General features: G+C 41.6%; 2 protein-coding genes across 4 annotated transcripts in view; both read right to left on the bottom strand.

Moving 5' to 3' along the window:
• Positions 1-1,801: 1,801 nt before the first annotated feature.
• bcl2l11 (BCL2 like 11) lies at positions 1,802-17,683 on the bottom strand. Of its 3 annotated transcripts, none has more exons than XM_031823699.1 (4): positions 17,353-17,683; positions 15,272-15,640; positions 12,531-12,664; positions 1,802-4,421 (listed from the first exon to the last, which is right to left on the bottom strand). In XM_031823699.1, exons 2-4 carry the CDS (start codon positions 15,489-15,491, stop codon positions 4,293-4,295), a joined length of 483 nt encoding a protein of 160 aa, XP_031679559.1. In that variant the 5' UTR covers positions 15,492-15,640; positions 17,353-17,683; the 3' UTR covers positions 1,802-4,292. The 3 variants fall into 3 exon arrangements, 2 of the variants coding, with proteins under 2 accessions (XP_031679559.1, XP_020337579.1); XM_020481990.2 differs by lacking the exon at positions 17,353-17,683 and adding an exon at positions 16,188-17,281; XR_004209851.1 differs by lacking the exon at positions 15,272-15,640 and having other exon boundaries at positions 17,353-17,681.
• A 1,211-nt stretch (positions 17,684-18,894) lies between these two features.
• The window catches only part of acoxl (acyl-CoA oxidase-like), a 44,288-nt gene continuing 35,510 nt past the window's right edge, over positions 18,895-27,672 (bottom strand). Inside the window, exons 18-19 of the mRNA XM_031823698.1 lie at positions 24,504-24,605; positions 18,895-20,358 (exon numbers count right to left, since the gene is read on the bottom strand). Coding sequence (XP_031679558.1) covers positions 20,191-20,358; positions 24,504-24,605 — 270 coding nt within the window. The 3' untranslated portion in view covers positions 18,895-20,190. The remainder of the gene's footprint in view (positions 20,359-24,503; positions 24,606-27,672) is intronic.

Raw genomic sequence — 27,672 nt, 5'->3', positions numbered from 1 at the left:
TTGGGTGGTTTGTGCCAAGTTGGGGAAGGTACCGTACTTTCCGTGTCCTGCAGATGATCAGAAATAAGCATAGTCGTTTACAGAACAAAAGAGTACTCTTTTTACACGGTTACATAAATGAATGGTCTGCCCTATTTTAACCTGAACCAAAATAGAGAGACCGTTGTGAGAATTGATTTACACAAATTAAGACATATACAGTTGAAGACAGAAGTTTACATACACTTAGGTTGTAGTCATTAAAACATAACAAACAACAGTTTTGGCAAGTCGGTTAGGACATCTACTTTGTGCATGACACAAGTCATTTTTCCAACAATTGTTTACAGGCAGATTATTTCCCTTATAATTCACTGTATCACAATTCCAGTGGGTCAGAAGGCACAGTCAACTAAGTTGACTGTACCTTTAAACAGCTTGAAAAATTCCAGAAAATTATGTCATGGCTTTAGAAGCTGCTGATAGGCTAATTGACATCATTTGAGTTAATTGGAGGTGTACCTGTGGATGTATTTCAAGGCCTACCTTCAAACTCAGTGTCTCTTTGCTTAACATCATGGGAAAATCAAAAGAAATCAGCCAAGACCTCAGAAAAAAATGTGTAGACTTCCACAAGTCTGGTTCATCCTTGGGAGCAATTTCCAAACCCCTGAAGGTACCATGTTCATCTGTACAAACGATAGTACGCAAGTATTAACACCATGGAACCACACAGCCGTCATACCGCTCAGGAAGGAGACGCGTTCTGTCTCCTAGAGATGAACGTACTTTGGTGAGAAAAGTGCAAATCAATCCCAGAACAACAGCAAAGGACCTTGTGAAGATGCTGGAGGAAACAGGTACAAAAGTATCTATATCCACAGTAAAACGAGTCCTATATGGACATAACCTGAAAGGCCGCTCAGCAAGGAAGAAGCCACTGCTCCAAAACCGGCATAAAAAAGTCAGACTACGGTTTACAACTGCACATGGGGACAAAGATCATACTTTTTGGAGAAATGTCCTCTGGTCTGATGAAACAAAAATAGAATTGTTTGGCCATAATGACCATTATGTTTGGAGGAAAAAGGGGGAGGCTTGCAAGCCAAAAAACACCATCCCAACCTTGAAGCACAGGGGTGGCAGCATTATGTTGTGGGGGTGCTTTGCTGCAGGAGGGACTGGTGCACTTCACAAAATAGATGGCATCATGAGGCAGGAAAATTATGTGGATATATTGAAGCAACATCGCAAAACATCAGTCAGGAAGTTAAAGCTTGGTCACAAATGGGGCTTAAGTACAACAAAGTCAAGGTATTGGATCACAAAGCCCTGACCTCAATCCTATAGAAAATTTGTGGGCAGAACTGAAAAAGCGTGCACGAGAAAGGAGGCCTACAAACCTGACTCAGTTATACCAGCTCTGTCAGGAGGAATAGGTCAAAATTCACCCAACTTACTGTGGGAAGCTTGTGGAAGGCTACCCGAAACGTTTGACCCAAGTTAAACAATTTAAAGGCAATGCTACCAAATACTAATTGAGTGTATGTAAACCTCTGACCAACTGGGAATGTGATGAAAGAAGTAAAAGCTTTTTACTAGGATTAAATGTCAGGAATTGTGAAAAAGTGAGTTTAAATGTATTTGGCTAAGGTCAAATCAAAATCAAATTTCAAATCAAATTTTATACATCCGACTTCAACTGTATGTAAAAGGACAGTTTGCGTAAAAAAAGAGTCACACTTTCTTTGAATTGCCTGTGACTAATTCATTTTGACTGCAATATGTGTGGTTATAGTTATAGAACAAGGACAGTGGCTTATTGATTTTCATGAAAAAGGATGTGGTTTAATCAACAATGAAAGAAAATTCCTAATTTTTTTAAAGATGAAAAAAGGCTTTTTACAGGCACAGCAGTATTGCACAATTGAAATCACAACATTGCAATCTTTCAGTGCAAATTAGAAAATATAAAAAATAACAATGACATTTTGCTACAAATGTACTGGGTCCTGTGAGTCAGATCAATTTCTGTCTGTCTGCACATAGTGCAAAAGGGTCCTGAACAGACTGAATTCTGGGTACAGTAATCATTGTGCAAGAGGTACAAACCTGCACTTCCTCCACCAAGATGACACTGGTGAAAATGTATGGATCCAACTTGGGAATTTTGATGTGTCTGGGGAAAATGCTATTCCTATTTATGGTCTCTACCCATATTAAGATGGATGGACAGTATGGACCATGCCTTTACTCAACACATATATCTAGAGTACATGGAACCATTGGCTAACTGTCGGAGAAGTTTCCATATCAGTTTCAGAAGGTGACAGTTGAGCTTTCAGTTGTTCTCTTGGAAAGCATCTCTAGACACGACTACATACACCCTTCTGAGATACAGTACTTTGAAATGAGGTTTTTGGTTTCATTTGGCAACACCAAAAAATAGATAGTCATACAAGATATAAAACATGGCAGAGCAGTAAAATGTTGGTACCAAGACAAACATGACATCACTTCTCAAAATTGGGTTTGCAGAAATGTCATCAAACATCAGCAAAACATTTTTTTTTAAATAAATGTAAAAGGCAGATTTTTGGCACGTAAAACCTTGAATGAGCTGTAAGTGCTATTCTATTTTAAAAATAGGCTTTCATCATCACATGTTATACTGTCAACATGCAATTTCCTGGATAATGTTTATTGAACTGTGGGTGTGGAATAGGTTTTCACATCAAATACCAACAGACACAGATAGGAGCCATTGGAATCAAAAGGGTGACCAAGGTAGTTGGTCTGAACCACACCAATACTGTACTTTACAATAGGAACCAACCAGCAAAATGACAGTATAATCAATCTTTGGGTCACATTTGGGGACACATACAATGTAAAACCCATGATGCAGAATGTGGTAACATTTAACATGTAACATCCAAAGTAACCCTACTTCACTTTCTTAAAATCTTTTTTTTAAACATTCATTCTACCACAGATCAGAAATACAAAAATGTTTCAAGAATTTTGTCAAGAACATTTGGTGGTTTTTCTCACTGTCTATCCATCTAAGTTCTCAAGCATTGTGATTGATCCCACCCATTCAAACCTGTGTTGAATCCACTGTCTCTCTATGCCTGTTCCTCTGGCTAATGTCGGCTCAGAGTTTGGTTCTCTTCCAGCAAAGCTTCTATGAGCTTTTAATGACCTAGCAACACTGCACTAGACTTGTCTGGGCCAACATGAGTGTCAGCTGGGCTAACAAAGCACTGACAACAGCAGGTCCGAGCCAGAGGCTGAATGATAACAGGAATTATGTTTGACAGCTGATAAGGGCGGGTGGAAACAAATGAGACAACAGTAAAATACGTTGTTTCAAGAAGTTACATTGTTTGCCCTAATTCATGTAGATCTACTTTGATTTCAATATATCTCATTCTTATAGGCATTGTAGTTGCTTTCAAATGTTTTTTTTCTTCTGTTCTCTCAATGACTACTAACATCTATGCTATTGCTCTTAATACTGAATATGTTTGGAAAGGAAATACATTTTTTTTTAAATGGCGTCTTCAGTTATTGCTCGAGGTTAATACCTAAAGGGTTCATATAAAGACTATTGGAGTGCACACTGAATCATTGTCTAAAACTACTGGACTTAAAAACACTTTCAATGGAGACTCTCCATTAAACAGACTTCATCTGGGTCCATGGAACCGGCAATGGAACCGACTGCATCAAAGGAGAATTGCAGGTTAGTTTTGGGAGGGAAACAGTGAGTTGCCATGAGGACCAGGAGGAACAGACACAGTGCAGACTCTACACCTCTGACCATGGGTAAACTCACAAACACGTAGAAACAAACAAACACAAAGAAAGAAAACAGCGCAGTAAAGAAAAAGAGAAGCTGTACAAGGTACATGTAACCTCCACAAAGCCTTATCCACACAGCGTTATCCCTGTGAGCGCTCCGCGATGGGACACTCCATCTTTGGTTCTTTGATTAGGCTCAGCTTTCCAGATCCGTGCAGGAAACATAGGTGCAAAATTCCAGGTGTTGTTGAATTTCCAAAGAAAGTATTCCCAAAGCATTACAGATTCCCTGTCCCAATTTATGCTGGACCAGGGAATCCTGAGGCCATTCAAGGTCAAAAACCATCAAGACAAAGTTGTAAAGGTTCACATATGAAGGAGAGTCCATTCTGAAAATGTGACAATTTTACATATATGTATAGGGTCTTTAACAGAATTCTCCCAGGTTCTACAGTATGTGCCTGCTGGGTGTTCCAGAGGATGGGATTGGGGCTTCTGTCTGTCAATCATCTTCTCCGCAGGATTATCTGTAATAGTCGTCCAATCAGAAGACCCATCCACAGTAGGAAGGCGGGCTCTTGGTGCATCTGCTGCAGGTTTCCCTGGGCAACCTGACCGTTTCTGCCTGCAAGGCGCTGTGGAGGACACAGAGAAAGGAGCCGTGTTACATCCTCTTGTACATACAGTATAACCACGAAAGATACTACACAAACACCTTTAATCCAGACATATGATTCAAACAAATTAAACTAATAAACAGATTTTTCCTCAGTGAACCCATGGGGGTCTTGGCTGACCACCATAAAGACCCCTGCTGTGTATAGAAGACAGACAGCTGAGGTTTGCTGATAATACTGGACACGGCTGAGCTCAACTGTGGTCAGTGTGCCAGTCCTTTCATGACACACATGCAACCCTAACAAACACAGGAAGCAGGCCAACACAACTCAACATCCTGCTCCACCTCACCCCAAACCCCTGCTCCCTCTCCGGGTGTTAGGATCAGTGGGTTAACTCCACACTTAAGACCAGAGTCCCAGGCAATCAAATGAAATGTTCTTACATGCGTTTGCTCCTGTGAAACTGCCAGGATGCGTGTGTGTACAGTATGTGTGTTTGTTAATTATGTGTACACAGTATTGAATTATATAAGCACAATTGAGCATTAAATGAGCAACCAAGGTAAAAGTATTTACCCTTTCAATATGAGGGTTGATGTTCTGCTCTTTGTGTCAACATTGCTGTGTTGGGCAGAGGCCCTGCAAACTACCACACTAGAGCCTTGGGCTGAACTGAACCATCACACACAAACATACCAGGTTTACAACATGAGTCATACTTCTTAATGAGAAAAACAGGGCAGCAGCACGGTCATAAAAGCCATTCTATTAGGTCAGCTACTTCAGCTTCAGATGGAAGAGGTACTTGATGACCTAAACATAAATAGGGGCATTTTTACTGTGAGATGAATGGAGAGATTAGGGAAGAGATTGAGCCATTCTATTAGCTCTTTAGCAGTGACTTGACCAGGTCATAGAGTCCTGATAATGGTGGATGAGTGGACTACTCCCTCCTCAGAGACAATTACCTCTGCAGACATGGCAAAGGGGAGATGAAAACAGGTGGCTGTCTTGTCCCGGCCGTCACGTTGGCCTGCGGTCACTAGTTTGGCAGGGCTCTTGCAATAAGCGTTGGTCATTTCCACTGTGGCCTCTTTGGCAGAGGGGACTGAGGAAACACCAAGTCTGAGTTCGACTTTTATCAGAAACTGTTTCTGACAGGAACTGTGCTGAAGTATGACTGGGGTATCACTCCATTAGTGAATCACTGCATGTGTGTGGATTCAGAGCAGCTGGGCAGGGAGCCATACAGTGCTGACATTTAGGAACTAATGCAAGGGGGATATCAACGCTTTGTTTTAGCTGAAATGAGTCATGCCAAGAACCACAAAAGCCTGGAGTGACTGTGAACAGTGTCTGAGGAAACAGGTGATGAGGAAGTGGAGTTAAATGGAAGTGCATTAACCCTTCGGTAAGAAAGACAGAGCAGAACTGGGAACCTTGCAAGACCCCATTCACCTTCGGGACAAAAATGATGAGTTCATGAAAGTAATGGCAGATCGATGGTTTGGCTCGATATAAATGATTGCTCTGAAAGATTTAACAAGAACTTAAAACACGCTGTTGAAAGGTTGTTTGATTAGAACATACAGTGCATTTGGAAAGTATTCAGACCCCTTCACTTAATCACATTTTGTTACATTACAGCCTTATTCTAACATTAATGAAAGTATTTTTCCCTCATCAATCTACACACAGTACCCCATAATGACAAAGCAAAAACATAAATAAATACAATATTTTTTGCACATTTATAAAAATACAAAAAAACTGAAATACATACTTTTTACATACAGTTGAAATCGTACGTTTACATACACCTTAGCTAAATACATTTAAACTCACTTTTTCACAATTCCTGACATTTAATCAGAGTAAAAATTCCCTTTCCACAAGCTTCCCACAATAAGTTGGGTGAATTTTGGCCCATTCCTCCTTTCTATAAGATTGAGGTCAGATCTTTGTGATGGCCACTCCAATACCTTGACTTTGTTGACCTTAAGCCATTTTGCCACAACTTTGGAAGTATGCTTGAGGTCATTGTCCACTTGGAAGACCCATTTGCGACCAAGCTTTAAATTCCTGACTGATGTCTTGAGATGTTGCTTCAATATAGCCACATAATTTTCCTTCGTCATGATGCCATCTATTTTGTGAAGTGCACCAGTCCCTCCTGCAGCAAAGCACCCCCACAACATGATGCTGCCACCCCCGGGCTTCCCGCTTGGCATGGTGATCTTCGGCTTGCAAGCCTCCCCCTTTTTCCTCCAAACATAACGATGGTCATTATGGCCAAATAGTTCTATTTTTGTTTCATCAGACCAGAAGAGAGGACATTTCTCCAAAAAGTACCATATTTGTCTCCATGTGCAGTTGCAAACCGTAGTCTGGCTTTTTTATGGCGGTTTTGGAGCAGTGGCTTCTTCCTTGCTGAGCGGCCTTTCAGGTTATGTCGATATAGGACTCGTTTTACTGTGGATATAGATACATTCGTACCTGTTTTCTCCAGCATCTTCACAAGGTCCTTTGCTGTCATTCTGGGATTGATTTGCACTTTTCGCACCACAGTATGTTCATCTCTAGGAGACAGAACGCGTCTCATTCCTGAGCGGTATGACGGCTGCGTGGTCCCATGGTGTTGGCTGATTTCTTTTGATTTTCCCATCAAGCAAAGAGGCACTGCGTTTGAAGGTAGGCCTTGAAATACATCCACAGGTACACCTCCAATTGACTCAAATGATGTCAATTAGTCTATCAGAAGCTTCTAAAGCCATGACATCATTTTCTGGAATTTTCCAAGCTGTTTAATTAAAGGCATAGTCAATTTAGTGTATGTAAACTTCTGACCCACTGGAATTGTCATACAGTGAATTGTAAGTGAAATAATCTGTCTGTAAACAATTGTTGGAAAAATTACTTGTGTCATGCACAAAGTAGATGTCCTAACCGACTTGCCAAAACTATTGTTTGTTAACAAGAAATTTGTGGAGTGGTTGAAAAACAAGTTTTAATGACTCCATCTTAAGTGTATGTAAACCTCCGACTTCAACTGTAAGTATTCAGACCCTTTACTCAGTACTTTGTTTTACTGAGATTTTAAAAGAATGAGAAAGAGGATAGATGTCTGTATTTACTGTAAGCTTGACTAATTAAACAGTTCTAGGCAGTGGTTTCAACACAGGGTAAACGCATAGACTTGATCCAGATATTTGGCCATTGAGTCTGAGGGTAAAACCTCTCTGGTGTGTATTATAGTATCGTGACTCTCGTGACTCAATGTTGCATTTTGTATTGCATTATATAACTAGTACACACAGTATGTAATGACATGCCACTTCACACCCTGAGGCATACAACACGAGAGGCTGGCGTAATGCAAATCAATAGGTGAATGACACCTTTAGTAATTTGTTATTAGTTGTGTAAAACTGACTGAAGGAGGGGAGGTGGATCAACTTAAATATGGGATCAATGTAGCTTTCATGTTTTGGCAGTGATGACGTTAATACCCAAATCCACTGAATACTGAAGGTTTCACCCACAACCAGCTAATTGGTACAATATTACAAAACATTAACACTTTTAAATCTAATGGATCTGGGCCTGAGTATTCAGCTGTTTCTGTTCCCAAACTGTGTGATATTCAGGTACCTACTGACTGACTAATCTCTCTCTGACAATTGATCTGGTGTGAGAGAAATCTGCAACACCACATGGAAGCAAAACAAAAACTTACAAGGCCAGAAGAACACTGAAAAACTATTTGACCAAACTGGGAGAGCAGCCACAATTTGAAGTAGAAGACGTGCAATTAAAGTGACTCGCTAATACGTTCGCAGATGTCTGCCTGCAATGGCTGCCTGAGGAAAAACAAAGTTGTCACTGATACTCATCGAATGTGTTTTTATTTGATTAAAACAAGTAATTATGCAGATGCTTAAAATAGTTTTTAAAAACAGACAAACTTCTCTCTCCCTCATTCTTCAAGACAAAGACTGCAGGTCCTAAAACAAGATAACATTACGAATAAGAGGGTGCTTTTATTTGCTGCATCCTACTGAAAATCCCTTTGAGGAACAAACCCAATTTAAAAATAAAATAGAAACTCCACAAAGACGTGAGCTGCCATGTGAATGCTCAGATAATGGCAAAATACAGACGTTAGTTATCTTAGAATAACAACATGTTTCTGTGGCCAGACATCTGCTTTGCATTAGCAGGGCGCTTGTCCTTTTGGGTCTCACACTACCATCTGCCATATTCACCACTGGAGAGACGTCTCACACTACCATCTGCCATATTCACCACTGGAGAGACGTCTCACACTACCATCTGCCATATTCACCACTGGAGAGACGTCTCACACTACCATCTGCCATATTCACGACTGGAGAGACGTCTCACACTACCATCTGCCATATTCACGACTGGAGAGACGTCTCACACTACCATCAGCCATATTCACCACTGGAGAGACGTCTCACACTACCATCTGCCATATTCACCACTGGAGAGACGTCTCACACTACCATCTGCCATATTCACCACTGGAGAGACGTCTCACACTACCATCTGCCATATTCACCACTGGAGAGACGTCTCACACTACCATCTGCCATATTCACCACTGGAGAGACGTCTCACACTACCATCTGCCATATTCACCACTGGAGAGACGTCTCACACTACCATCTGCCATATTCACCAAAGGAGAGACGTCTCACACTACCATCTGCCATATTCACCACTGGAGAGACGTCTCACACTACCATCTGCCATATTCACCACTGGAGAGACGTCTCACACTACCATCTGCCATATTCACCACTGGAGAGACGTCTCACACTACCATCTGCCATATTCACCACTGGAGAGACGTCTCACCAGACCTTGGCTCAAATAGTACTTGGGATTCTTTCAAATACTTTAGCTGCGCTTGATTGAGCTGGCCTGGTGCAATAGAATCGCTCAAAAAGTACAAACCCTGTCCATCTGGCACTCTGGAAAGGCTCAGTTAAAACGCTCAAAATGTTTGAAAGAAAACAAATGATTTGTGTACCTCTAGCAGGAGGAGTGCCCTGAATTAAAAGCCTCCTATATCCGCCCATAGGACAGAGGACCTATACATGAAAAGCTAACTTCACAGTGATGCAAACACTAAACACCTACGCAAGCATCACAGAACCAGGGAAAGGGAGTATTGAGACACCCAAACCCACAACACACTCAACAGTGGATCAGCTCCACTCAGAAGTTCTTTCCAGCGCCTCACACAAGCATGACACCCGTTGGAGCGCGTCTCCATGGCGCTGGGTGAGTGAGGCCTGTAAAGGCAGACCAGTGGATAATTAGAGCCCACAGTTGGCTCCCTGAGAGCCTTAACCACAGGGCAGTCACATAGTCCTGCAATTCTGCAACACAACCAATCACTCACTAACCAGCTCCACTGCCCCGTCATTGTAACCTGACCCTTCCCCCTGTCAGTCTCAAACCCCCGGGCTTGGCCTCTTTGACCTTGAGCACACACTCAGACAGCCCTAAGAGTATTTTCCATGATGGCTATTAGGCAGAGAAGGAATGGTGTGTGTGTGTGTGTGTGGCAAAACAAAACCTGGACATCGCTAGAGTAATGCAGGTCACTGGTCAGTTCTGTGGGTGGCCAGAGGCCATAGAGCCAATCAGAAGGAAGGACAGGGAAGTGTCACAGATGACACATACCTGTGTGTCAGTAAACAAAGTGTGCAGGAGGTTTTTTGATTCACCTTACGTGACACCTGAAAACACACAAACACTTTGTCAACAATGACATGACTCACTTTATAGTCACTAGCTAGGAAGTACTAGAGCTCATCCAGATACAAGCATTATGACAGTTATTGGCAGTTGACAATCTATACATAGAACTGTATGAAACACCTGCATTTGCCAGTAACACACAATGCAATCACCTGTAGAAAGTTATGTAATAGACAATTATGACAGATGGGAAAAGTACAAGACAGCTCTAGATTCTAGAAAGGGACAGTATTTCAGAATTCCTCTCCCTGATCGCAACCAAACACCTGAGACCAGAACATGTAACACAATATGTTCTGGTTTTTATTGGGCTTTTTGTTCTCGAAATACATAAACCTCCCTCTATACAAGATAGATATTTACATGTACCAAACACACACACACACAGAGAGAGAGAAACCCTGTTCTGCTCTACAGCCTCACCTGTTGAAAGGTGTGTAAATATGTAGTTCTCCCCAGACGCCATTAGTAACACATTATTAATGGGACATGCTTATGCACTCATTAGAAGTAAATATTTCTGGGGGGTTTTGTGAGAAAATACAAAGTCCAGTCATCAGTTTATATATTTGATTATACAGACAAACCTTCCCCTTTTATGGGTACTAGGCAGTGTACCTTGGGGATGGTGATGAAGAAAACAGAATAGAAATGTCCATGACGAGAACAACCCGGGGTTATGAACTGGCAAGAAAAACAGTTTTCAACAAATTCCATGCACAGTCACATTGAAACTCCCTAAAATGCATGCAACATGCACTGTCACATTGAAACTGCCTAAAATGCATGCAACATGCACTGTCACATTGAAACTGCCTAAAATGCATGCAACATGCACTGTCACATTGAAACTGCCTAAAATGCATGCAACATGCACTGTCACATTGAAACTCCCTAAAATGCATGCAACATGCACTGTCAAACAGATGTGGGGCAGCAATTAGCCCAGCGTCTAAGAGCGTTGGACCAGTAACCGAAATGTCGCTGATTCGAATCCCTGAGCCGACTAGGTGAAACATCTTTCAATTTTCCTTTGAGTAAAGCACTGAACCCTAATTGCTCCTGTAAGTTGCTCTGGAAAAGAGTGTCTTCTAAATGACGTAAATGTTAAAAAACATTTTATGGGTCTTTCATATCAGCCAATTCAAGACTGTGCAGAAGGAGAGTGACAAGAATGAAGAAGATTCTCTATAAACTAAAAATTCCCACAAAGGTTACCCAACAAAACTCTGAGTATAATTAGTGTTCAAGTGTAAGATCTGAACAGAGTTATGAAATTAACCAGGAAATAAGATGAATCACCACCTGACAGAGATTGTTTTAGCTACAAAGAGCCTGTCCTGTAGCAGATGTTGGATCTTAATTGTATCACTCTTTTGTTGCTGAGAATTTTCCTGGAAACTCAGTTTTGTGATATACATAAATTAACAAAAAACCTGCACTAATACGGTTATATTAGTGCTATTGCACTTTTCATGTAGCCTCTCTCTCTCTCACCCTCTCGCTCTCTCTCCCTCTCTCTCCCTCTCTCCACACAACCTTTTCATGTCGGTGTTGAAGGCAGCCTCCTGCTGGGTGTGTCTTTGAACATTAGGCCGGTCGCGTAACAGCTGATACGTGATATTCACCCCTCCACGGCATATGTCATAGTGAGCTCACTGAAAATGATTAAGGTATGCAAATACAATTATTTTGGTGACAACACATTATTCTTATGCACTGTATTATAAATAATGTTCTAAAGTGCCCTCAGTACATAAGAAACGAGAGCACAGAATGCTAGGTCAAGGAGACAAATAGAAATCGTCACATGTTGAACTGAGCACCTTATCAGCTCCATTTGATCCAGTGCAGTCCTTGACAGGGTTTGTAAATAAGGTGATGCAACCTCCAGAAATGTAAAGTAGCAAGAGAAATGTAAAGTAGCAAGAGAAAGAAACCAACTTATAGCTGCACAGGCAATTTCTTCAACGATGCTGTCATGATTTCGGCAGCAGGTCTGCGAAAACGCTTAAATTATTGACACTATCTAATCGGAAGATTAACTTTCCCATGCACTGCAGTGACCATCATTGATTTTTATTTGACCTTTATTTAACTAATTTGATCGTGATAGAATTGTTTTTGCAGTGCCTGTGTATCGTATCCTATGAGAGTGGTTGACAGCCACAAACTCCCTTAGGGATATTTGAACTGAAGCTACCAATTCCCTGAAAGTGATTGTTTAATTCATTGTTTTCCCCCTGAGAAACTACATATCATCAGGATATATCGGTCTCTTTTTAGGATCCTCCCGTCTGTAAGTCTCAGTGCTGGTGTAACACTCACCCCATGTATGAAGAGGTTGTTAAACTCATCTCCAATGCGCTGAAGCTCCTGACCGATGAGTATCTCTGGCCGCATGTCCGCCGCAGTCGGTGGCGGGCTTGCTCTATAGGGCCGGAGGGGGTTGGGCCACACGTCTGGGGGACAAAGAACAAAATGCTCTCAGAACTCATTGGAACACAATCTAATAACAAAGACCAAGCTACAACAATACTAAGAGGAGTGCAGTATGAGTCTCTGCTTATGTACTATAGTGTGGTTTAGTTATGAATGTGTTCGGATCTCTTGTTATGACTCATGTGTCATGAACCATATGTCTAATATTTCTCATATCCCTCAAGGGCCCTACAATATCAGTTGCACCATATGTTAATATGGAAACACTTTACTGCAAGTAGCCTGGCATAATGGCTTTATATCACTGTCATAAAAGACGTAACAATAAGACATGGCACAGTGTCCATGATGAGTGTAAGACTATTGTTATGAAATGTTATCTTTTGTTATCTTATAACAATCTTATGAGTGTGTTTTAAAGGCTATTTGTCAAAAAAACTCAAGTAAAGTTGTCAAAATCTAAATGTAATTGAATGCACCAAAGGCATACTGTATATTACAGATACAGTATATTTAGAGCAAGGATCATCAACTAGGTTCAGCGGATGTTCGGGGGTCTGGAAAAAATAATGACTAATAATTTGTAGTCGCCAAATTCACCACAAGAAGCCCAAACAGATATAATGTTTGACTAAAACATAATCATTTCGAACCTTGCTTACATTTGTATACGATCACGTTTCTCTCGATTATGTGCGGGAATACTTGTGAACAGATTTCTCAAATTAAAATCACTTGGAGCAGATTTCATGGTGTTTTTAGTCCATTATGTCCAACAATAAAACAAAAATAAATGTAAAAAACATAATTTTTTTCTTATTTGCCCACAAAACGGTGGCCCAAATAAAAACCACCTGTCAGTTGGGGAACGCTGACATAGACTATCAGATATTACACCTCACTTGTGGTTTTCTATACGTGTGCTAGGATCAATCATATCTGTAATTCAGAAAAGAAAGTCTGAGTAAAAAAAACAGGTACACAATTCCTCCCCAGCGTCTGTCTCCCTCAGGCAATAACAGGTGGTGGTAATAAAACTGGAGAACATTGATGTTATTCTCCACAAACAAACTCTTCAGACTTTATCTTAAGAAATGGCTTTGAGTGGGGCCCAATCATTGGCTTCCCAACATCAGAGATAGAAAAGTTGTTTCCAAACGGGTTCTTTGACTGTCCCCATAGGATAAACGTTTTGGGTTCCAAGTAGAACTCTCTGTGGAAAGCCTTCTATATAGAACCCAAAAGGGTTCTACCTGGAACCAAAGGGGTTCTACGTGGATCCAAAATGGGTTCTTCAATGGGTTAACCTATGGGGACAGCCAAAGAACCCTTTTAGCACCTTTTTTCTAAGAGTGTACCCATTAAAGAAAAATTCCACCCCCCAAAAATATATGTTGGTCATCATACTGGCTGTATTTAGAAAGTTATATATCTTGAAAACTTGATTGTTGACATGCAAAATATTCCTACGGAGTAATAAAACAAATACCAAAAGGAGTTTTCCTTTAAGAGTAGTCTCTTTGGGATTTTATTTTACCTTTATTTAACTAGGCAAGTCAGTTAAGAACAAATTCTTATTTTCAATGACAGCCTAGGAACAGTGGGTTAACTGCCTGTTCAGGGGCAGAACGATAGATTGGTACCTTGTCAGCTTGGGGGTTTGAACTTGCAACCTTCCAGTTACAAGTCCACCACTCTAACCACTAGGCTACCCTGCCGCCCCAGTACAGATGCCGAAACAGTACAGATAGAGATGTATCTGTCCCTCATATCAGGTCCCTCATATCAGGTCCCTCATATCAGGTCCCTCATATCAGGTCCCTCATATCAGCTGGCTCCTAAGGAGAATGAGCAGGGAGGAAGCCCTGTTTGCTGTTGACCAAAGACACAGAGGGCTATTTGACTGGCCTCTACTCCAACTCACTATATGTGGCCTCTACTCCAACTCACTATATGTGGCCTCTACTCCAACTCACGACATGTGGTCAAATAAAAGTACACAGGTGAATTAGGCTGCTCAAACACATATATTATGAACGAAGGGGGCAAAAGCAGTGCCTGTTTGTCCCAGTGTATTTCCTGTAGCTTGTCTTCTATGGCCACTGGCTTTTGTCGGGGAATGTTATTGAGGTTGAGTATAAATCTGTGTGCACGTACAGGTGCCGTTAACAAACACATGCGCATGCATGTTTTGCTATCACTCACACTCCTTGGTGGCTTGTTATAACACAACTCAGTAAACGCAGTGCAGATACTGATCTAAAAAAACTTCCTGCCGAGGTTGAATCCAACTATTGGCTCATCGTCACCTTGTACATGAGTCTCGACCCATGCAGGTATTTAAGTAAATATAACTACAGACATTACAAACAACACCAGGACCAATTAGCGCGCAATAATCCAAGACGCATTCGTGCCCGCCACCCCTCCCATATCAATAAATACGATACAGAATCAATGGTCCTTAGTACATTGTAATAGTCAGGGGACCTCGTCAAAAAGTGTACTTTCTGGGCAGCGTAAATAGTTCATCATGTGCGCCATGCCATGCCTCGAAACCAGCGCTCTGAATTGTGAGTAACAATTTTTATTTGTGCGACACCAGCAAGCATGCGTGCGTGCCTTACCATAATCTCGCCGGGTCTCCAGTGCTCGAGACATGCGCTGCAGTGCGTGGGTAATGACTTGGCTAGATGGGCTCGGAGTCTGTGTCGACTTGTTATCTTTCAATAGCGGGGAGCTTGGAATAGAATCGCTGTCGAACGAAAAATATCCACTGGAGGACCTGGACAGTGTTCTGAACACCGGCGACCTCGACTGGAAACCAAGCAGACTATTCGGAATCATTATTCCTCCCCGTGACTGCTGGTCCCCTTCGCAGGACTGGGGGTTGTCAGACGGTTCGGCACGGGAGGCTGCTCCGCCACCGGGATGCGACTCTCCGCTTTTCCCTCTCTCAATTAGGGTGGTTGTGCCATTTGGACCGATTTTGTGGTCTGTAGGATAGATCAAGTATTAGAGTTAGGCTATTTAAAATATATATATATATTTGTCCGTGAATTGTCATTATTTGTTGGAGATTTCCTCTCCTGGAATAAAAAATCTAAAAACAGCCATCATTTCTAGAAAACGTAGACTAATAAAACAAAACGCGTGTCCAGTCGCAGGGCCGTAACTTCTTCCGCTCCACGTACCTCTATTGTTTGTACAGAAGTGCTGATTGCAGCATTTCTAGCAGGGAAAAACAGTTTGTATGAAATTACAAGCCGTAGTAACTGCGTCACAACCCAAACTCCAAGCCAAGTTAACTTCTTCTATCCGAAATGAAAGTTGTGAATAGCCTATTGTGGATCCCCATGAAAAATCTAGATATAGTCATGTTTTCGAAATTAATCTGATCGTTACTTGTATTCCATACTCGAATTGGTTCCAAATTGCGCATGAAGGACCGCAGGCAGCGTACACTTTAACCACTATTATGCCTATAGGCTATCTGTCGACTTTATAATACATTCAGTAGCCTACTATATAACAAATACTTACTCATATCAAACACACTCAAATTTAAATCGAAAGCCGCATTTTAGAGACAACCAAAACGCAGAGACAGTCAGACAACGAACAATAGAGTACAAGCACATCAAGCAGTTTCTTGCTGGAGAGTCTGCACATATTTGTTATGAAAAGTTCTCTACGAGCATGTGTTGTAAGCAGACCTGATTGGATTAGAGCCTTTGTGACTGGCAGGCGATTGGATTAGCTAAATGAAACGCATCCAAAATCATAGGCTAGCCTACGGGTCCATTATCGCCACCCACAGGTTGCAGTAGTAGCCTCTCTTTTTATTTTTTTTTATTTTTTTTTGTCTTGAAAATGGAAATACATGTTGACCCCTTGCCTATATATTACTGAATCACCTGAGAACAGGAGTCCCATTGTCGTTCAACTTCAACAGGTGATTAATTTATTGCTGGATCGTCTGAGAAGAATGAGGGTAGGTTAAAGTGGAAAACAAAAGGGAAACAAACAGGTACCTTTCATCCCTATCCTCAAAATAAAAACGGCCTATTGGCGTATTATAGGCGATATAATATCATGCATCGCACTGTAACCGAGAATAAAGTAGACCAATAGGCCTACAAAAATATCGCAGTTTAAATCTCAGGCAGCAGTTGAAAAAAAATGTGAATATGGTCTTTATTTTTCATTAAATTCAAGTCCAACGCGTTCAGTGTTTCAAGGTTTTCTAGGACGAAGTTTAATAGGCTACTAAAGATAATCAGGAACGATTGACATCGGTTAAGATCGTATAATTCTCACAAGCTAAACCGCTGTGCAGACACCGGGGTGGACTTAATCAAAACAAGTACGAACTTTCCCCAATTAATGTCAAAGCGCTGTCGCGGCGAGGCGTGCGGTGTGAGCGGAATAAGATACTTTTGTTGCATTACGAAAACACACGATATGGTAGCCTACAAAGTAAATGCATTTAGACAAGACACCATAGCCTCATTAATTGTTATTTAGAGAACTATCTTGGATATTTTTCTCAGAATCACGGGTTTCTTGACAACTGAGTGAAGTCTAAAGTTGGGAGAACCGCGGTGCAATTTTCTGTTACATTGTCTATTCTTAGTCTACTGAAATTATAGCATTTTTAAAAACAGTAAATGCATATGCGATATCCTGATGTTCATTTTGCACTCACCTGGACGAATCGGACATGTCCTAAACCGCTTTAGTAGCGGGACATAAGAGTTGTCAATAACAGTAAAATATCTGAAAATCCACCTTTGAACTTCTCACACCTCCGAAACGCAAAAGATTAGAGCCCACACAGTGTCTTTTTAATCAGAAAACGGCGATGTCAACATCGAAAGAATAGTGGTTCCGCCTTGTAAAAACAGATCCTTCAAAATGTAGGTTGGGTGAAGGAAGGGAAAAGCGTTCGACTCTTTTGTCTCCGGTGTGGATATCTCAGCTGAGGATACTTCCTTGCTGTAGCAGCTCACTCGCAACTGATAGAAAAAGTTGAAACGTCTGGTCGGTGTCAAGAGTGGGGTGACGCCTGTGTGCTATCCTCCGCCTCTTGACCCGCCTACTCTTTCAATGGGTGGGATCACAGCCTCCTTTCAAAGCATCCTTTCAAGTGTCCAGAAAAACCTTCTCTCTCTCTCTCTCTTCCTCTATTTAGACTAGAAAAACCTTCTCTCTCTCTCTCTTCCTCTATTTAGACTAGAAAAACCTTCTCTCCCTCTATTTAGCCTATCTATTGATCCTGCTCCTGGTAACTGTTAACCTACTCTTGTTGCCATGTTGATATTACCATGAGTATATTACCATAGTATGAATACATTTCTGCTATCAGTCACTTTTCAGCCTTGTTTACACTGCTACTATTTGCTATTATTTACTATTATTATGTATCCTGCAACCAGTCACTTTCTCCCAATCCCCACCTACATGTACATATCAACCTCAACTACTCCAGTATCCCTGCACACTGTACATTTGGCACAGACACTGACTCTGTATATACTGTTTTATGTCTTCCTTTCTTATTTATAGTGTTTTTCTAGTTCTACTGTTTTGATATTGAATACTGTATCATTGGGAAAGGGCTCACAAGTTAAGCATTTCACTGTACTTGTGCATGTCACAAATAAACCTTGATACAACTTGAAACTCTCCCTCTCTCTCTGTAGGTGAACAGTTTACAATATTGTAGTAGTACATTAGCCTACTGAATTCAAAGAGGGGCAACTTCACATGTCAAGATCCTATACTGTACCTACGAACATTTCAGTTGTCAGAGAAATTCTGAGGGTCTCTTTCTATTAAAATAAACTCCATTAGATGATAATACATTTCAGCCAAATATTTTTTACAGATAATCAACATTGAGAAGAATTGTAACTTTCTAGAATCATTTAGTACACATCATTGAGCCCCTGAGAGAGTTGTTGGATCGGTTCTTCACACTTTCGCCCACACATTCTCAGTTAGAAGAACAGCTATTTCACAAGACAGTGTTAAAAAGCCAGCTACTCCTTCTCACAATCATGCATGTGTTGATCATTTGCACAATGAAACACTAATTATATAACTGGTTCACAACCAATTAAAACACAGCATTGTATGTCATTTTATGAATATTGAGCAGACTACTTTAACTTCTTGTTTTAACTGTTGACTGCAAGTCTTCAACAAAGAGAAAACATTTACAAGAGAACATGAGCGAAACAAGATACACTATACAGCACATTTATTCCTATTAAGTACATTTATTAAGAGCAGTGACAATTGATTTTCAGATATGACAAAGATACAGTACAAAACTGATGACACTTTGTCATGGAACAGTTTTAATGTATATGCAAGCACAAGTAACCTACAAACAATGTTTGTTCATCAAGAGTCGATCAACATTACAGGCCTACATGTTATGCAGACAACTGATCAGAAAATTGAAGGATATAAAGTAGCCTACACTTCCCACATGTATTGTGTCACAAACCATTTGCTCACTGTGCTCATATTAATAAAATATATTATAAACATATCTTGTGTAATTTCCATTTTTGTATGTTGTTGAATCAAAGAGCTGGCCATCACGGTCTAGCCGGTGTTGGTGAGGGAATGTGTCTGGCAGAGAGATTCACAGTCAAAGTGTGTCTCTATATACGCTGTGGATTTTATTGGTTGGGTGGGTGATTACACATGGTCCACTTTGTGAAGTTACCACATGCTGTTAGCATTGCAGCCTAGCTGTCTATTGAGTCAGTCTGCTCCCATACACCTACGGTCTGGTCTCAGGCTAGGTCTCAGCAAGTAAGGGAAACAAGTATCAAATGCTACATCACATTAGTCTTTCTTAATATTAAGGCAAATAGAGTTGTTAAAATGTAGTTGTGTCTCACTAGTGTCATGAATACATTTCATTTCAAAGCTTTTTTTTGTGCAAAGAAAATTAGCACAATTTCAATAAGCAACACTGATTGTGTCAAGCTATTCTGAGCCACATAGGCATCCACTGTATGTAATGGATTGGACCAAGCAAAGTACAAAAGCTCCCAAATGCACACATATCAAATAAAACCCAATGATTTGACAGTATAACAAACATGAAGCATTTCAACATTTCTTTGAGAACTGATAAGAGATTTAAACAGAAATGAATCAAAATGCGACTGTCCCGTGTATTATGCCTGCGGCTAATGGCACTAGTCTAGACAACAACTGGGTCTGTAGTCTTCAGACCATGTCCAGATTAGGCAAAATATCATGGGCTCTGTTCTAATATCCACACTACGTCACTTAGAATGCATGCATGCCAAATAAGTTGCTTTATTCTAAGTGGTATGCTAATATGGACATTGTAACATAGCCCATGGCTCTTCACTGAGACCAGGATGAGTCAAGCAGTGAGCAAGGCCCGTATCCACAAAGTGTCTCAGAGTAGGAGTGCTGATCTAGGATCAGTTTAGCCCTTTAGATCATGATGAACAATATTATATGGACAGATCCTAGATCAGCACAGTGGGGCTCATAACTTGGAGGCTCTGATGGGGTGCTCCGGTGCAGAGTAGAAGGCCCACTCAGCCCGGGGGTTGGCCACCCCAGCAATTGGCGCCTGGATGCAGCAGGAGGGAACGTTGAAGTCAGACACCACCTTCAGGGCCTCATCCTTCACCAATCTACACAGCTCCAACATCTGGAGGACAAACACAATATGAGTCAATTACATTTAAATAAATCAATGCAATCAATGTGAGAAAATGGTTAGCCATGGATAAAGCTGATATGAATGACCTTGTAAGTAGCTTGTGTCAAAGGTTGAATTGGAGGTTTTTATAATGGTTATCTATTGGAATTCTAGACAATTTAGGGCAAGGTATAGACAAATAATGCAAATTAATCTGATTTGATTTGAGATGAACTTCAAGTCAAAGTTCAGTACAATCTTCTACTTTTCACAACAGTCCCCAGAAGGGGGAATGATTCAGCATCTTGAGTAAGAAGTATTGGCCATCATGGTATTGGCGGTACAGACACAGACAATGGTCAACTCTGGGCAGACAGGTGGCAGGTGTTGTATTGCACTGAGGATCTAAGTGTTCCAGTAGCAACAGAACGTCCAGACTGACTCAAGGAGCTAAATAGCAGAGCCCATTGTCTTTAGAGTTCAGACTTTCAACAGATTCAATTGCCTATCAACAAAGTGTACTTGCATGATTGGGGGCGTTATGAGAGTTTGTAAAAGATAACAATGGGACATTATAGTGCAGAATGACTTAGTCTTCATAACTGTAACTGCTAAAACAACGTGTCTGACTTTCTTGGTTTCCACTAGTTACCACAGCCGCATATCATAAAAAGGTATGAGAGGGGGGAAAATGGCCTTAATTTAAGGTTAAGTTTAGGCATAAGGTTAGCAGTGGGGTTAAGGTCAGGTTTATGGCTATGGTTAGGTAGAACATCTCCTTTTAAGAAGAGACATTGTAGAAATAGGCAGGCTTTGTGACTTTGTGGCTGTGGTAACTAGTGACGACAGACTTTCTTGCTTTGATATTCAAAATCTCTTGTTCTAGGAAAATGCTGGAACCAACACCCAATCTGAGCTATCTGTGTTCACTGTGCAACTAAACAGGAAGGTAACTACACAGCTATAGGCAAACCTAATTATAGCAATAAACATTGAGATTAGCAATTGACTAATGTCACAGGTGCAGGCAGCCTCCCTCATTGGCCGACCAGTTTTCTATTGCTGGTATGCGGACAGTCATACTAATCATAATCTCAGGAGGGCCTATGATGTCATTGTTCCCAATCAGTAGGAGGGTAAACGTAAACAGCCTTATGGGATAGGGGTGTGGGAGAAGAATTGCCTGTGGATCATTCAGAAACCCATTCAAACCAATGTGGTGGAAAGGGTGAGTAATGCACGCCAACCCCACAAATCACTGAGACAGTGTGAACAAAGAGAACACAATGATGGGTATATTTCTTAAGACTAGAAACATCTTATTTTTCCCCTTATATGCTGTAATTCATTTATTGAACATTTTTCAGCTCAACACTTAGTAAGCAATTCAGTTTGTGAAGTGAGGCAACAGCAAGCATAATTGTTAAAAAATCCAAAATATTAGCCCATCATAGGCCTGACTAAATGTAGATCCTCAATTCTGCTTTCACGTAGTTAATCTAGTATCATGTCACTGTTCATAGAGGTCTCTAGTTGTGTGGAGAATCTTCATTTCATGAACAGTGATTGTTCCCTCAGATTCACACCTTGTTCAAGACCCATTGTAATGCCTGCCACCTAGTGGCTCTTATGCAGAAAAGCACTAGCACATTTGACTCCATTATGTCGACTACAAGGCAATCTACTGTGCATTCAAAAAACGAAGTATGTATCTGTCCATCTGGTATTTGTTACCATACATTTGTGCTATTTTCTTCCCCTCCAGGACATGGGAAGTTTATAGACTGTGAAATACTGCAATACAACTTGGATATCATTTAGTCCTAAAAAAGTAACCTACTGATGAAAAAACAGAGACCAGGCCTGTGATAAAGTGTTCAATTTAACCAACTCTTCAGTCTTTTATTTGCATAACCCCATCTTATCTGTGGTCTATTAGGCACTAAATGATGCTTGGGCATGTTTGACGTGTAATTGCACTCTGCACCTTTCTAAAGAGCCCCCCCCCCCCTATAAAAGGTACTGAAGGGTGTCAACCTGTCTCTCTGTTGATCAGATATCCTTCCTCACTCACTCTCTCTCTCGCTCTCTCTGAAGTCTCATTCCCCCCTTCTCACCCTACTTGTCAAAGATGAAAGGAGCGCAGCGCCCAGACTAGAGAAAGCAAGAGGAGCGCCACGTTTAAACAAACAGGGAGAGAAAGAGGAGCCAGAGGAAAGGTCACCATCTCCACATTGATGGGGGGACCGAGGGAGAGTCAGCATTAATAGTCTGTGTCAGCTAGTGAGCAGTGGCTATAAGGTTAAGAGTGTGTGTGTGTGTGTGTGCGTGTGTTTGGGGTTATTGACGACTAGTTATTTACAGCTACAGCAGTCCACCCCTGGCAGAGCCCAGGTTCCCATGCAGTGAACCCCATTACCCCCACGTGTCTGGAAGGGCTGGACACATGCTGAGAAAACCACATCTATATGTTACAACTGTTCTCTTTAGTAAGCCCTAAGAAAGACCACGTGGAGCCACCATGCTAATAAACTATCTATCTCACAGTCAATTGTTTCACAACAACAGACATCCTTGTTATGAAGTAGAGGAAGAGAGGGCTACATTAGAGAACACCAGGCTTTTACAACTCCCTCATAAAGTCTCTGACTCAAGCAGACTGTTACTACACAGTATCAAAAACAAAATACAGGGACTGTCAGGAACAGTTCCAATATTGAGCTGACAAGAACAGCAACAGCAAGCAGCAGTGTGTGGGTGTGTTGGCACACATAAACTGTAGGTGCGTGCATAGAGATCAATCTGATGATCATCACCCACCTCGCCTAGTGTACAGGAGGAGCCGGTTTCTGTCCAGGCTCACACAGTACAGTGAGGTAGGCAGGGTTTTGACTAGATGGGATACAGCTTTTGTCAGATTTTCTTTTCGTCGAAGGTTAGGAGAACTTACGCAGCAGGTTAGGAGAATTAAAGTAGCAGGTTAGGAGAATAAGGTTAAGGTTAGCAAAAGGGTTTCAGTTAGGTAAAATGCAAAACAATTATACTTTTGACATCAAAAGCTGTATCCCTTCTAGCCAGGACCGGTGGGCAAGGGCATTTGCATAGCCTGTTTAATACTGCTGCCTGTGTGGTGATAAGCAAAGACAGTCACTCTTATCTGTTCTGTTTTTCAGTGACTCTCACTCCACCTTCAGAGGAACTCACCTATGAGAGATGAGGATATGAGGCTTAGATATGCAGGAAATGGAAGTTACAGCAGATTGGCCCGTTACATAACAACACAAGTTAAATATAGATAAATACCTGACATAAGGAGTGTGGGAACCAAGCCTGTGTAAATGTCTGAACACAGCCTACCACTTCTATTGTGAAATATATATAATTCTCTCTACTAACACATTTGATGACCCTATCGCAGGAGAACCTTCCTTGTAGTGTATTGAGGTTTAAAAAGGCTTCTAAAATGTGTTAAATCAACTGGATTTTCCCTTATGAAAATCAACCTCTACAAAAAGGTCCATTCATTTTAATCCACATAATAATTCACATTTTCTGTTGAGGCAGGATTATTTTCCTGATGTAGCAAACTACTAAGGTCCTACATCTGTACACTTTTCCCACTAACTTTGTTCAGGGTCTACAAGTGATATTTTCATCTGTTCCAATGATCTAGTCCAGGACCATGTTAAATAACTGTCTCAGATATGACTGTTCCCAGTTGCCGCTCTGGCAGTAATGAGGGGTATTGACACAGCAAGCAGCAGCCATTTTGTTCCTCTGGAGGCAGTGTAAACACATAGCCTGAGCACCTGCTGGTTAGATGCTAGCACAGTGGTGTCGACTCCCCCTACTTATCGGCTCCGACGTGCTCTGCAGGGTGGGATAGCGCTCGTCATAAACACTGCTGTTTGATCACAGCTAGCTGTGAACAACTGGAATAACAGTGGGAATACAAGGGGCTATGGAAGTGGGGTTCTTGCTAATTATCCATCTGAAGTTAGCATTTTTCACAGTTGTTCTCTGACAGTACAACAACAAGACTTCAGGGAAACTGACTAATCACTGACTAATCACTGTTTATCCCTCCACGTGGGTACACACACATAGAAGGAAGACATATGCATGCAGTCTATTCTATAGGGCAGATATCTTACCTGGGTGCGTATCTGTCGGCTGGTAGCGGGGGTCAGGTAGTGATGCTCTAGATACCAGGCTCTCTCCTGGTACACCAGACTAGTGCCATGGAGGAGGCAGAACTAAGGAGAAGCAAAGACAGACAATCAAGCAATGGTAAAAATATGTCATAGTGAAATGTGTCACGTTCTACCTGCTAGCACAACGAAAAGGCTGTGGATGAGAACATCCTCTATAGTAACACACAAGTTGTGCACATCAGTTGTTCAAATGAAGACACAAGGGATATTTTATTTAACAATAGAGTTGATGTTTCAATTGCGAAATGCAACTAGGTAATACAACTATTGCATTATATCAGTTAAACACAGATGCCCCCAACTTAATGCACACACACACACACACACACACACACACACACACACACACACACACACACACACACACACACACACACACACACACGTTTCTGACTAAGCATCCGGTTATTGTGTTAGAATAACATGTTTGTTCCTGTCTGGTCAGAGCTGGTAATGTGTATTCTGAGGACCATGAAGGAAATGGAAAAACAGAAACGGGTGGTCTAATATCTTGTCTCTTCAGAGGTGATGGTGATGACAGCAAACCGCCACAGAAGATCAAAAGAGAGGAGTGGAAAATAGACAGAGAAAGAGAGAGAGAGAGACAGGAGAGAGAGAGAGAGAGAGAGAGAGAGAGAGAGAGATAGCAGCCCCTCAACTCTACACGGTGGACACAGCTCTCCACTGAGAACCAAACAAGACCATTGACCTCTAAATAAAGAACACAGTTCAGGAGGTTTATCACGTTTCGGCAGCTTTGCTCATTTCCTTGGTACACACAGTTCGGCTAGTGAAGGGTTGCCCACTGCGTGAGAGTAGTCGAAACCGAACATGACTACACAGTCCATCATCTCGGAAACCCAGAACTAAAATCTTGCATAATTGCGTACAATGCTCAATTAAGTTCTGGGGGAGATGTTAAGAGAAAGATACTAACGCGAACTGTAAAATCTACACCCCCCCCCCCCCCCCCTATACGGAAACTCTCTGCAAGTTTCAGGCAAGGCTATGACCCAAATGTCCCCTCTACTTCCATAATGCTACAGATGTGAGCACCTGCAGGGCTGGATTAAGAAATCATAGCCCCCTAACCTAATTGAGTTTCCCATTAAGGGTTGATATGAACAGCTGTTTTTCCAATGTCATGTCACAGTGCCACTGCCATCATTAAAAGTCAAGCATATCTCTCCACACAGAGGAGACTCAGCATGTGCTATGTATGAGAAATACAATGCATTTGATATCACTAGCAATGTCAACATCCGTACATCAGATGTGTGACACTGCACTTTCAATACTTAAGTGAGATGTATGCCAAGTGCCTTCGGAAAGTATTCAGACCCTGTGACTTTTTCCACATTTTGTTACGTTACAGCCTTATTCTAAAACGTATTAAATATTTTTTCCCCTCATCAATCTATACACAATACCCCATAACTGAAATAGTATTCAGACTCTTCACTCAGTACTTTGTTGAAGCAGCAATTACAGCCTCGAGTCTTCTTGGGTATGACGCTACAAGCTTGGCACACCTGTATTTGGGGAGTTTCTCCCATTCTTCTCTGCAGATCCTCTCAAGCTCTGTCAGGTCGGATGGGGAGCGTTGCTGCACAGATATTTTCAGGTCTCTCCAGAGATGTTAGATCGGGTTCAAGTCTGGGCTCTGGCTGGGCCACTCAAGGACATTCAGAGACTTGTCCCGAAGCCACTTCTGTGTTGTCTTGGCTGTGTGTTTAGGGTCGTTGTCCTGTTGGAAGGTGAACCTTTGCCCCAGTCTGAGGTCCTGAGCACTCTGGAGCAGGTTTTCATCAAGGATCTCTCTGTACTTTGCTCCGTTCATCTTTGCCTCGATCCTGACTAGTCTCCCAGGCCCTGCCTCTGAATAACATCCACACAACATGATGCTGCCACCACCATGCTTCACCGTAGAGATGGTGCCAGGTTTCCTCCAGACGTGACGCTTGGCATTTAGGCCAAAGAGTTCAGTCTTGGTTTCATCAGACCAGAGAATCTTGTTTCTCATGGTCTGAGAGTCTTTAGGTGCCTTTTGGCAAACTCCAAGCGGGCTGTCATCTGCCTTTTACTGAGGAGTGGCTTCTGTCTGGCCACTCTACCATAAAGACCTGCTTGGTGGAGTGCTGCAGAGATGGTTGTCCTTCTGGAAGGTTCTCCCATCTCCACACAGGAACCCTGGAGCTCTGGCAGAGGGACCATTGTGCTCTTGGTCACCTCCCTGACCAAGGCCCTTCTCCCCGATTGCTCAGTTTGGCCAGCTCTAGGATGGAGTGTTGGTTGTTCCAAACTTCTTCCATTTAAGAATGATGGAAGCCACTGTGTTCTTGGGGACCTACAATGCTGCAGACGTTTTTTGGTACCCTTCCCCAGATCTGTGCCTTGACACAATCCTGTCTCGGAGCTCTACGGACAATTCTTTCAACTTCATGGCTTGGGTTTTGCTCTGACATGTACTGTCAGCTGTGGGACCTTACATAGACAGGTGTGTGCCTTTACAAATCATGTCCAACCAATTGAATTTACCTCAGGTGGACTCCAATCAAGTTGAAGAAACATCACAAGGATAATCAATGACGAGGATGCACCTGAGGTCAAGGATCTGAATACTTATGTAAATAAGATATTTCAGTTTTTTATTTGGACTAAATTAGCAAAAATGTCTAAAAAACTGCTTTTGCTTTGCCATTATGCGGTACTGTGTGTCGAGGATTTCTTTTTATTTAATCCATTTTTGAATAAGGCTGTAATGTAACAAAATGTGGAAAAGGTTAAGGGGTCTGAATACTTATCGAAGGCCCTGTAACTGGTGAACTGTGACAGGTGCATTGTGAAAACCTAACTGTGCATTGTTGTAGTTTAACGGTCTGCACAATGGACAAGCAGTCACAGTATCTGCAATGAGCAATGTTTTTTTTTCCTCTATGGTTTTGGTGGGGAACAGTAATACTCATTTAGCAGGATGAAACTCAAGGACCCCAGTAAAAGCTCTTTTGTTTGAGAACAGCTGTGTCACTGTTGCTGGTTCTGTACTGTCCAACAAGCTGTATTGATTGATTTGTTTGTTGCATAAGATGTAGTGTTTCATTGATGCACA

Source organism: Oncorhynchus kisutch, linkage group LG4, assembly GCF_002021735.2.
Source record: "Oncorhynchus kisutch isolate 150728-3 linkage group LG4, Okis_V2, whole genome shotgun sequence".
NCBI classification, from domain to species: domain Eukaryota; kingdom Metazoa; phylum Chordata; class Actinopteri; order Salmoniformes; family Salmonidae; genus Oncorhynchus; species Oncorhynchus kisutch.
This window is presented reverse-complemented; position numbering and strand designations above follow the sequence as displayed.